This window comes from Rhinolophus sinicus, chromosome 8, assembly GCF_057876585.1.
Source record: "Rhinolophus sinicus isolate RSI-liver-muscle chromosome 8, RSI-T2T, whole genome shotgun sequence".
In the NCBI taxonomy this organism is placed as follows: domain Eukaryota; kingdom Metazoa; phylum Chordata; class Mammalia; order Chiroptera; family Rhinolophidae; genus Rhinolophus; species Rhinolophus sinicus.
This window is the reverse complement of record NC_142508.1, coordinates 2,023,768-2,036,608: the sequence shown is the minus strand read 5'-3', so window position 1 is coordinate 2,036,608 and position 12,841 is coordinate 2,023,768. Positions and strand designations below refer to the sequence as shown.

Below are 12,841 nucleotides of genomic sequence, written 5' to 3'. Positions count from 1 at the left end.
CTGACACTGCAGGTGGCCCGACTTTGCACAAGCGTGTGGATATGTCATCCCTGTCCTTTCAGGAGATTGCTCCGGGCTCCGACAGAAGACACAGATGAGTTGTCTCTGCAGGGGCCATCGTGGTGTTTGTTTGTTTCTGTCCAACATGCTTCATTCGTGAGCCTTTGCTGCAGCCGGCGTTTTCCTGCTAAGGTTTTCCTGAGGCCACACACTGAGGACCCTGAAACCCGTGGCCAGGCTCCCACCGCATGTCTTGGGGACCTCTGCATCCTTCTCCGTGTGCCCCCAGAATTCCGTGCGTGCCAGTGACTGTGCTCACACCCTGATGAGTTCCCTCCCCGCCGCCCCTCCCCCCCCCCCGCCCTGCAGCACAGACCTGATGGTCTAGAAGTACCCAGACTGCATTGCAAATGGTGCCTGTTTTTTCCACCAGACCATCTGCTGGACACGGTTCCTCACCATCCCACCCGGACGAATCAGGTGATTCCGCATCAAGCCACTTCCGAATCACCTCATTCCAAACTCGCACCTGAAATCACTCTGCTGGCTGCTGAAGACACTGGAAAATTACAAGCCCTGAGCGTTGGCTGTCTTTCTTCTTCTTCTCTTATGTTTTTAACCTCAGCAGACCTTTGCATTTTTAGGCTCTGGAAAAGCTGCTGAGTTCATTCGCGGGGTGCCCTGAGCTCTCAGAATGCCGGAGGGGGGATGTTGGAGCTGACTCGTCTGATGTGGAAGCAGACGCGGGGCTGGAAGCCTCAGCCCCGGGCCCATCGCCCGGTGTTCACTGAGCAGCTGTGCTCTGCACCGGGGGTGTGTCCGGGGCTGGTGGAAAGTCGATACACCGACGGCTTCGTGGTGGATGAGACTCTGCTGTCTGGTGACGGAGTCCAGCAGCAAACCCACGTCACGTTGGGCGGGAGGTCTCTGCAGGCTGCTGGCAGGCCTGGAGGAAAGCACTCCGGAGGGAAGAAGAATTGTTTAGGAGAATGACACTTAATGAATTGTGTGACTCCCAGCACTGCTGCTGCAGGCCCCAAAGACATCGGGGGTCCTCCCCCTAAGAAACGAGGCTGAGGAAGCCAACGTGGAGGGACAAACCGTCCCAGCCGTCAGCTGCCTCCAGGCCCAGGAGTCTGCCTCTGGCACCCACTCCAGGAGGAAGAATGGCAGCGTGCCCCACTTTCACTCCCTGAACTTGGCTATGGATCGCGTGCGTAGCTGGCAGCAGCGGGGCCCCACGTGGCCCTGAGCTCTCACCTCCGTCTCACGCCATCTGGTCCCGCGTCAGCCACGCACCCAGCAGGCTCCCACGCCTTCCTGCCTCGCTTCCTGCCCTGTCTGTGAGCCTTTCCTCCTGTGGGCTGTCATCCCTGGGCGTTATTCCACCATATGTTGTTCTCTGCTGTGTTCTAGGCACTCGGTTTGTTTGTTTCGTCAACCTGATGTCAGGTTCCCCAGTTGCCTTCTGTCACTACAGACGCAGGGAGCCGTACATGGTACACACCTAATAACAGCCAGTTGATGCATATTATGTGATTGTAAAATTATAGTGATGGTTACTTCCAAAACAAATGTAGAGGGAATTACTTCACACACAGGCCGTGTACAACAAAGACTTGTTCTCAGAGCCGGTTGCACTGAGATGGAGCCTCTGGTTCCCAGTTCTCTGACTTGTGACCCTTGGGATGTCTTCTCTTGGCTTGTTTTTTAAAAAATCAGTAGACTTATTCTTCCTGGAATAGATCTCAGACCCTGCAAAACTCATCCACAGTGAAAACTCTCATTCGCTAAGACGCTTGTGGGATGGGACGGAATAGTGAGTGTTTCTGGTGGAAACCTAAGCAGTTCGGTTTCAGTTCCGGCGAAGATGGGATCATGTTGTTTTTCTGCTGCATGAATGAAATCACGTCCTTTCTTTAAGACTGAAGGGCACGCTGGGCCTTGAGCTCATTCTCCTGTGTGTAGGTTGGGAGCTCCATCAGTGTAGACATACACACAGTACACACAGGGGGCATGAATATGTAGTGAATACACAGTAGGTGCAAATGCACAGTCTACACACACTATACACACAGTAGGTGTGAATATTTAGTGTACACACAGTATATACACAGTAGGCACGAATACATGGTATACACAGTAGGCACAAATACACAGTCTACACACACTATACACACAGTAGGTGTGAATATTTAGTGTACACACAGTATATACACAGTAGGCACGAATACACGGTATACACAGTAGGCACAAATACACAGTCTACACACACTATACACACAGTAGGTGTGAATATTTAGTGTACACACAGTATATACACAGTAGGCACGAATACATGGTATACACAGTAGGCACAAATACACAGTCTACACACACTATACACACAGTAGGTGTGAATATTTAGTGTACACACAGTATATACACAGTAGGCACGAATACACGGTATACACAGTAGGCACAAATACATAGTCTACACACACTATACACACAGTAGGTGTGAATATTTAGTGTACACACAGTATATACACAGTAGGCACGAATACATGGTATACACAGTAGGCACAAATACACAGTCTACACACACTATACACACAGTAGGTGTGAATATTTAGTGTACACACAGTATATACACAGTAGGCACGAATACACGGTATACACAGTAGGCACAAATACACAGTCTACACACACTATACACACAGTAGGTGTGAATATTTAGTGTACACACAGTATATACACAGTAGGCACGAATACATGGTATACACAGTAGGCACAAATACACAGTCTACACACACTATACACACAGTAGGTGTGAATATTTAGTGTACACACAGTATATACACAGTAGGCACGAATACACGGTATACACAGTAGGCACAAATACACAGTCTACACACACTATACACACAGTAGGTGTGAATATTTAGTGTACACACAGTATATACACAGTAGGCACGAATACATGGTATACACAGTAGGTGCAAATACACAGTCTACACACACTATACACACAGTAGGTGTGAATATTTAGTGTACACATAGTATATACACAGTAGGTGCAAATACACAGTCTACACACACTATACACACAGTAGGTGTGAATATTTAGTGTACACACAGTATACACACAGTAGCCATGAATATATAGTGTACACTATTCTAATCATAAAATAATAACCCTCTGCAGCACAGTAATAATTCAACTCAAAGCACTTGTTAGGCTCAGAGAGCTCAGATTTGTGTCCCAAAACACCTGTGTCCCGACAGTCGGCCTCTGTTCTGCGGGGACTTGACCGGTGGTTGTGCTGTCCTGGGCCCTCCCTGAGCCCAGGGAGTGAGGGCCATCCAGGGCACAGTGGAGACCTGTCACAGTTGCCAAAGATCCGTGTCCCCAGGGACTCACTGCTTCCCCGGCAGCTCCCGGCCGTGTCTGCTCTTCGCTGGACCCCACTCCCTCTGTCGCCTGTCCCCATATCTCCACTTGGTTTTCCCCTAGAGGAGATTCTGAAGACCTACGTCGCGCACTGGTGGTCTCCGGACGGCACGCGGCTTGCCTACGCCACCATCAACGACTCCCGCGTGCCCGTTATGGACCTCCCGACCTACACGGGTGCCGTGTACCCCACCGTGAAGCCCTACCACTACCCCAAGGTAGGCAAGAAGCAGCGGGGACACACTGCCTTGTCCCTCGGCTCCCCTCCCAGCCAGCCGAATGTCTGTGATAACCAGACACGTTAGGACCAGTGCAGCAAACTAGGCGAGATCCATTATTTCCCATTACACTGCACTCAGTTTCCATCGTGGCTGAGTTCAGTTTCCTGGCAGATTTACTTTATTTTAAAAATTGAACTGCCGCTGATCTTTTGTCTAACCTTCATCTGAACCACAATAAATACATTCCTTCCACTGTGCTTCCCTGACTACAAAAATTCACACTGCCCACTCTTGGGGGACTGTTTCCTCATCGCTTTTTAGGATTTGGCTTCTGAGAGACCAGAGGGAACGTGTGCCCCTGGGCCCAGGTCTGGGCTGGACTGTGGTGCTTGGTCATGTTCTGACCGGTAGTGTGTCTGATTGCTTCCCAGACCAAGCTGCCAGGAGAGGAGCAAGGGCGCAGTGGTGGGAAGGGGGCCCATCGACCATGATCACGTGGGAGGAATGAGCGGGGAGTGGGCTTCTTGGGGCAGAGAAGAAATCGGTCCACTTAACTCTCGTCCTAGCATTCCACGCAGGTCGACCTGCTCTCGGCAAGTTTGCTCCTTAGTGCTGAGCTCCAGGGTTTGCGGGGTGCTGCCTGTGGCTCTCCTGGGGCAGAGCTCGCCGTGCTCAGGCACCGTCCAGGCAGCAGCTGGCTCACTCACGTCTCTGTCCCTTTGTACTTCCCAGGCTGGCTGTGAAAACCCCAGTATTTCCCTACACGTCATTGGTTTAAATGGACCCACCCACGACCTGGAGATGATGCCACCGGATGACCCACGAATGAGGTTTGCTTCCTTCCCTGAGTTACGTCAACACATAATAATAATTAGACGACTGTTCATTTATATGGTCTTTCCAGGTTCAGATGTGTTATACTGCTCATTTAAATACCCAAGAAAAAGGTACATTATCTGACGTTTTCCTTGCTGCGTTGGGAGTCGGTTTTCTGGGGAAAGAACACCAGTGAAACCAGCATTGCTATTTCTTACCTATGTCAGGAGCCGGTTCTGACAGGCCCGGCCCCTCCCAGATGGGGGCCATCAGGTCGACCACCTGCGTCCAGCAGGGGGCGCACTGTCTGCCACCCGTCGTCGTCAGATGAACTGACCCCGTCTTTCCCAGAAAATCCGTATAATCAGACATTCCAGTCCATGGCGCCCCAGTTTGAGAGCATTTGTTTTAGAGCATTACTGTACCCTGTGGGGTCCAGGAACTGAGGAGGGAATCCTGTCCCGTGAGCCAAAGCTCCCAGGTGGAAGGTAACGAGCGTGTAGTTGGTGGAACACATTGACCCAAGTAACTGTCCTGTTATTACCGACGTCTGCTTTCAGTGCATTTTCCTCTTAGGTCCACATAACTGAGCAGGATCTATCAAAGGGAAGGGGTCTGAATATTAGTTTCATTTTGTCCCAAAGTTCAAGCAGCCTGGGGACAGATTAACATGCAGAGGCCACTTCTATCATCGTTAAACCTCTGTTGAGAATACGATGGGAGAAGCAGGAAAAGCAGAGGAGGGAATTGGACTGGCCTCAGGACCCACTCGTTTGTAATTCCCTGTACGTCTATAAATGGGCCCAGTTAAGCCAAACATGACTCCTTCTGAGACCCAGCAAATTCCCCACCCAAATTTGGCCAGAACTCTCGCCTGGCTCCTTCCTACTCAGTTACAAAAACCCCACATTACCCGTAGCTTGCGGCAGCTTCTGGCAGGGCAGGCGCCATGGCCCCAGCCACTCTGGCTCCTCCAGGGCCCAGCGCAGGGCTGCGTGTGTGGGCTCCCCTGCTCTGCTGAGAACGGTGTGTGTGCTCTTCTCCTGCGGCAGCTTCCGTGGTCAGACCCTCTGCCTGTAGCCCAGAAGCCTGAGGCCCCTGTGGAGTTCTGCAGAGGGTTTTGCAACCTTCCTTCTTCTGTGAAGTGTAGAATCCTGTGAGGCCCTCAGCTGGACAGACCAGCGCTCTCCCCGCCCTGGACTTATGTCGTCCCCCTGGGGCCTGACGCCCTTATGGCTCCCCCTTTGGGGAGTAGGCCCTTCACATGTGCTGGTCGGGGGAGTCAAATCCATGTGCCTGGTACTGTTTTTGCTGGGATAGAGAAACGTTCAGAGTATTGCTCTCCCTTCTCTCCTGATGATCTGCAGATTTCATTGTTTTCCCTCGGCCTCCATCCCTGCCAAGCCTCCTGGGGCCTGGTCCAGCAAATTCCCTGAATTAATGTGGAAAGTCACCTGGAAAATTTCAGCCATCTGTCTGAGTTAATTGAAAATCTCGTTTAGTCAATTTGGTGATGCTGTTTCCGCAGGCTTGATTAGCTTCAAGGACAATGAAAAATTAGCCTCCGTCAGAGCTGGAAGCTCGGGTGCCGGCTGCAGGGTCCTGCTTGCTCCCATGTGCTGATGCAGGAATGCTTTTCCTAGGCAGGAGAAGTCTGTGGCACATAAAGGTCCCCCTTTGTCATGCTCCTTCTCTGTCATAGACTTTCCACAGGGGAGCACAGATAGGTCAGGAGCTGTACACTGACTGACTGAGTATTTATTGAGCATCTATTACTTGCCAAGCATTAGACTGAGAACTTAGTGGTGAATGAAGCACAGAGGTTACGATGCAGAGGGGGCTGGACCTTGGGCAAATGGTTACAAGCATGTGCACAATCGCAGGCGTGAGCAGGGGCTGGGCTGTAGGCCATGGGCCTTGCTCTAGAGCTGGCATTTCTGGCATTTGGGGCCGGTGGTTCTTGCTGTGGGACGCCCTGTGCATCACACAGTGGCTGGCGGTGCCATTGGGCTCCACGCACTGGATGCCAGTGGTACCTTCCCTCCCTGGCCCCCGAGCTATGACAATCACAACTGTCTCCAGTCATTGCCCACCGGCCCCACGTTGAGAACCACTAGTTTAGAGTGAAGGCTCTCAAGCCAGCCGTCTGCATGCAAATCCTCGTCCTGGTCGTGGTCCTGCTTCCGTTTCCTCATCTACAAAGTGGAGGTGAATGTCAATGAGAAGCATTTACTCACATGGGCGGTTTGCGGAAACGGAATGAGATAGTGCCCGGAGCGCGGGGGTGGCTTGTGGGATCAGCCCGTCTCACGGCCCTGAGCACTGCCGGGAGCCTCACACCCTTCTCTGCCCGTAGCCCTCAGGCCTGCCCGGGCCTCAGATCTTCTGGTTCACACGCCAACCGCCCACCCTCCATCTGGCTTCAACTGGCCAAACAGGGAAAGCAAATGAACGTGCATCCAAGATTTTATTTCACTCATTAATAAGGGAACCAGTGAGGTGTTAGAACCGGTCTGAAGGGTGTTTGAGTAACTAGGTGTATGTGGACCGTTTGGCAAACGTAAGAATCAGTTTGCTGGTTACGGATCCAACAGGCTCCTCCACTGAGGTCTGATCCGTCAGACACGAGGGACAAGTGCCGGCCGCCCCAGCAGAGGACCTGCCACTGGAAAGCCAGACCCAGCAGTGCCTGGGAGCACTGCCGCTGATCTCGTTTGCCTCTTTGCAGGTTTTAGATAAATTTCCTGACAGTCTCTAAATGGCAACTCAAACTAAACACCCCAGAGTCACCTCTAAACAAGGTCAGAGCACATGCTCCCTCTGCTTCCAGTCCCCCGTGGTTTTTCATTTCTCTTGGGGTAGAAGGCATGGCCCACAGCCCCAAATGCCTGCGAGGGCCACTCTGAACCTTTATCACCCTGCCTCCCCAGTTCTGCTGGGCCCGCCCTTTTGGGGGCTTTGCTCAGGCCTCCTCTGCCTGGAAAGCTCCGCCCACATGACACAGGAGCCGGGTGTTGAATGGAGATGGAGCAGGCGCTGCGGGGCCTTTTGAAGCCGTGTGTGTGTGTGTGTGTGTGTGTGTGTGCGTGTGTGTGTGTGTGTGTGTGTGTCTGTCTGTCTGTGTGTGTGCTCCTCCAGTATCCGCTCAGGTGTAGTCCCACAGCCCCATGGTGTTTTGCATCATGGATTGAACCGGGACATCAACTGCGGGCCCCTGGCCCCTCACCCACTGCTCACGTCATCGCTCAGGGCTGTCACCCCTTCTGTATTTCACATTGTGCTGAAACTCTCAGGTGGCATCAGGCTAAACTGGAAGGTTTAATGGCAGTAAATCTGTCCTTCCTGGTTTCTTTCATCAGGGATGTGGTCTGAGTTTGGGGGATTTTTTCAGAGCTCCTCAGGTGATTCCAAAGTGTGGCCAAAGCAGAGAAGCCCTTCTCGGTGGCATTGGTTTTCACCTGGACTGGAAGAACTTGCTCATTTTCAAATGCGCCCCCCTCCCCCCACTTCCATCCTTGAATCTGCCGTCCTACTAATATAGTTCCACTCAAATCTTTTGTCTTCATAGTAATGACTCTGGGAAGATGTTTGTTTTACCTGAACTTGACTTTCCGGTGTCCTTGACAGCGTCCTGGGTGTGAATTACAGGTGCATAAATGCTGTCTGTGTCCCTCAGAGCTGGCCGTGTCTCTAGTGCTGCTTCATGGGCAAGTGTAATGACCTGGGTGCCTGAGTATTCCAGTGAGTTCATCCCAGGGAGCCGTTCAAGGGGACAGGCCCAACCAGACAGCTTCTGTGTGTACGGTGCCAGGCCGCACGTGGCCTCCGTTATCCACTAGGGCAAGACGCTATTCGTGGTGGCTGCAGACATGTAGCAGCTCCCGGCTGGGCTTTACCTGTGGGTGCCCTGAAACAGGAATCGCAGGTCTCTCTGCTCCCATCAGGAAACGTGTCCAGAGCGTTAGAAAGCGGGCAGTCTGAGTCTTGGACGTCTGGGCAGATGGGTTTCTGGGGAAGCAATCACGCTCTACGTTGTTGTGGTACATGTTTGAACAGATACACAGGGCTGCTGAGCTGCTTGGCAGGCTTACACATAGCAGGAGATGCCAAGAAAAATAAAATGCAATTCCTCCTGCCCCATCCTCGGTGAGACACCGTGTTGGCCAAGCTCTTTCAGCCAGAAAAACAGTGTTGACATTTGAAGATATCAGCAACACAATGGACAAGGTTTTTCGAGGCCACGTCGCAGGGCTGGGTGAGCGGTGATGGTCAACTTAGAGGGCGTGAGTGACAGGTACAGCTTCCCGCATGGGCCACAGCTAGCAAATCAGACATGGAATGGATGGGATGGCATCTGCGGGAGAAGGGGACTTGGCAAAGCTGACCAGCCTTCGCGTTTCCAAATGTGCAGGGTGTGCAGTGAGGTGTGGACGCAGGGTTCAGAGCTGCCACCCACGGGGGTGCAGTCCCTTCCTCTCGTCTTCTTACTGGCGTCCTGTTTCTAGCACTCTGTGGCCAGAGGGGCTCAAAAGGTCCCCCTCTTTCCCGAGCGCTTCCCCCACAGTGTACAGAGGAGAGGGAGGCCCCAGCAGGCAGGTGACTTGTTCAGAGTCACAGCTGACACATTACAGGGCAGGCCCAGAGCCCAGGTCTCCAAAACTGGAGGCCCTCAGTGTACCATCTGTGTCTGCCCAGGCTCCCGCTGGCTCGCAGGGCCTCTGGGAGCAGACCCTCCCCAGCTCCCCAGCTGTGCCCACTTGTGTTGTCACCATCAGTGCCCACTCTGGGCCAGACCACCTGCTCGGTGCCGTAAACAGGGAACCCGAGCACGTATGGGACATGCCCCCCACCCAAGACACTGATGAGAGGAGGCGATTCCTGCTGCCTCCTCGCTGAGACCAGGGCAGGTTCCCGAGCGCTGAGTTATTCCTCTCCCTACTGGGCTTTTGGAAGAACCTCCTCTGCCCTCTCCCCAGGGTTAGATAGTGGCGCAGGCCATAGCTGCATCGCTGTGTCTTTTGAGCTCAATCACAGAGGATCTCCGGTGGACCACCCCCTTCTCTTGATGCTCTGTCTTTGCTGAATTCTGCCGGAGTGCCGCCCGACACGGTCCTGTCCTTCGCAGTGGAGTTTTGTGTCTGTGAAGAGAGTTCTGAGGGGCCTGCACACATGGAAGAGGCTGGCCACCCCCTGATTGTCACTTGAGGGACCGAGCCCCACGTGCTACCTCACATATTGGCTACTGGGGTCAGTTCTCAGGACCCACACACTGAAGTGTGACTATGTCAAAAAAAATCTGGACTTTGACAGGGAGAGACTTTAATGCGAAAGAAAGCCTACGTAACAGGGAGGACACTCCCATCCCAGAAATCTGTGGGCACCTCAAAGTCAAACAGAAAGGTTTTTTCTTTTACAGGACAGAGAAGGCAAGTAGAGATGAGTCTTTGGAGGAGACGCTGGACAAGCAGGGGATGGCCAGTGGGATTGGACAGGAAAGTGCCCCACTGTGGTTGGCTGGTTCCCAAGAGAGCTGGAAGGGGGGGGCACGTTCTTGGTCAGCGTGAGACCGAGCTGAGAAATGGTGTCATGCAGGTCGGGCCAGGCAGGGGTCAGCACACTGTCTGACGACTGGGTGCTTGTTTGAGCTACCTGAGCCCAGACGTCATTTTTCAGGCTCCTCCTAAATGTTTATCCTTCTGTGAAATGGTCACCCAATATTTTTTATTTTATGTGATTGTATCACTTAATAATTACTTTGCTGGTATTGAGAGTCGAGCCTGCTCTCTGACTGCAAAACCCCGTTCAATGCATTGGGGCCCACACCTATCGCGATAGGACTGAAATCCACCTTCCCGTGCTAACAAGTGTCAGAATCATTTCTTTCTTTCCCAGTTGGCCTCTATGGAGTCTTTCTATGCGAAACAACACCATAGAAATTAGACAGAGGCATAGGATGAATGAATGTTTTCAATAAAGGAAACAAGAGTAGGGCTCTCCCTAGTTGGTATGGAGGCCGTGGAAAACAATAACCGCTCCAGGAGATCTGACGCTTTCTTCCGTGGCCTCATCTAGATGAGACATGTTTGCTGACAGAGTAAGTGCATGTCACTGGGGCCTCACACACCGTACCCTCACCATGAACACCTACAGCTAACAGTCCCGTGTGCAGTGCAAGAAAATGGGAGCTGGCTGGTGCCCACCCCCTCGGGGCCCTTGAGGCTGCCGGTCTCCCTTCAGTATGTCTCCCACAGGGACCCAAAGAGCAGTCACGACGTAATTAAAACAAGAAGTCTTGCATGTGAAGCAAGGGCTGGGCACAGACCTTGAGTTGTTTTTAAGGACCAAAGCTACAGAAGTGTTTGTCTGGCTACACATCAAACCCCACCATCACAAATGTGTCTCCAAGCCTTCAGGCAGCAACACAGCCAGGTCCAGGGAGAACATTGCTAAAAGGACGCGTTACCTTTCAGAGTAGGAGCCACGAGAGGGCAGGTGACAGAGCAGATGCCATAAACCCACAGGCCCAGAGTCCCCGGGGACGGCGGGCTGGCTGGGCAGGTGGCATGAACCAAAATGGCCATGTTTCAAATATCACAGAAATCGAGACGGTTGAAAACCATAGCGGTTTTGCCTGAATGACCCACCACCCATGTCCTCAGTAAATCCACCAAGACTGCTGAGAGCAGCTGCCCAGCCTGTACTCCGGGCCACGTGGGAGCTGGCAGCCCGAGCCAGAGGCCTTCACCGTCTTGTTTGCCACATGCTCTAGACTTATGTGAAGTTAGTTAAAACTTTGGTAACAGCTAGACTTGAGAACTAGGGCACACAGCAGTTGGATCTCCTGACTGACTGAGGCTTGGTTCAAAGCACTTGGTTATTTAGGCCTTTCTGATGAAAATCATTAGTAAATGTACTACCGTGTTTCCCTGAAAATAAGACCTAGCCGGACAGTCAGCTCTAATGCATCTTTTGGAGCAAAAATTAATATAAGACCCGGTCTCATTTTCCTATAATATTAGACTGGGTCTTATAATATAGTGTGTAATATAATACCGGGTATAATATAATATAACACCAGGTCTTATATTAATTTTTGCACCAAAAGACACATTAGAGCTGATGGTCCAGCTCGGTCTTATTTTCGGGGAAACACGGCACGTAAGGTCCCTTTCCAGCTTCCTAGTTGTCGTCTAGTGAGGGTCCTGCAGTCTTTAGTGACAGAGGGTCTCGTAGGTCCACAAGTAATCACACCGGACAACAGGTCTCATTATAGATCTTGGAGGGGCAGGCGATGGAGTGTTAGCTGGCCTCTAGAACTTTCTTCAAATTCACCTGAGGATATTCTTGTGTACTTACTTTCCCAACATTTACTTTTTTCCTCTTACATGCTGTTCCCCTCTAAAGAGCCCAATTTTGGAGGTCCTGGGCCACTGAACTAATTACCAGGAAGCCCCATAACATACCCCACGTGCTAAGTTTAGGGCAGCTCCAGACACGCTGCTGGTGTGACAAGTGTGTGACAGCAGATGCCCGAGCAAGCGTGTGACATCTAGGCTGTCAAATCATTTTGCCTGCTGCCCAGAGTGGTGCCCAGTTTCCCCGGTCAGCGAGAGTCCACCCTGGGGGCTTGGTCTTTACAGGACAGGGAAAAGGGCAGCACATTCTTCCTGGCACAGCCGGGCCGGCTCTGTCAGCCTCTCGTGGGACCTCTTCGCCGCTTCCCATGACGCGAGGTTGTGCCTTAGCCCTGGGCTGTGGCAGGAGAACCACAGCAGTGGGACAGCTGGTTGTTGGGCCACGTGCACATCACACACCGCTCTTGAGGGAACAGCCCGGGAAGGACACATTTCCTTCCTGCTTTTCCCAGCACGTGTTAACGACTCAGTTTCCCACTGAGTGAGTTCGTTATCAATGCACGTTATGAGAAGCCCTGTTTCGCAGCCTCTGGGATGTGTCCACGCCACGCGGCTCCAGGCGGCTCCAGCCGTGGGCAGGGGTGCAGGGCTGGGCTGTGCGCGTGTGGTCTCCGCGGGTCCCCCCAGCCGCTCATCCTGTGCGTCTGCGTGTGTTTCCAGGGAGTACTACATCACCATGGTGAAGTGGGCCACCAGCACCAAGGTCGCCGTCAACTGGCTGAGCCGGGCGCAGAACGTATCCATTCTCACCCTCTGCGACGCCACCACGGGGGTGTGCACCAAGGTACGGGCAAGGGACAAGGGACGGGAGGGATGGCAGGAAGCACCGAGGTGGGGTGGGGACATCAAGGCCGCCTTTGAGCCGTTTGGTCCTGCTCGCTGGTGGCAACGCCCAGCCGCCCAGCTGGTGGTGAAGGTGGCGACCGGCGTCCGCGTCTCTGCTTTGGTGCCACCTG

At 52.7% G+C, this 12,841-nt stretch overlaps 1 protein-coding gene across 6 annotated transcripts in view; it reads left to right on the top strand.

The window, feature by feature from the left end:
• The window catches only part of DPP6 (dipeptidyl peptidase like 6), a 578,081-nt gene that overhangs the window by 518,854 nt on the left and 46,386 nt on the right, over positions 1-12,841 (top strand). For all 6 annotated transcript variants that reach the window (XM_019742500.3, XM_019742502.3, XM_074315064.2 and 3 more), the window contains exons 9-11: positions 3,497-3,651; positions 4,387-4,484; positions 12,546-12,669. In XM_019742500.3, the coding sequence (XP_019598059.1) occupies positions 3,497-3,651; positions 4,387-4,484; positions 12,546-12,669 (377 nt within the window). The remainder of the gene's footprint in view (positions 1-3,496; positions 3,652-4,386; positions 4,485-12,545; positions 12,670-12,841) is intronic.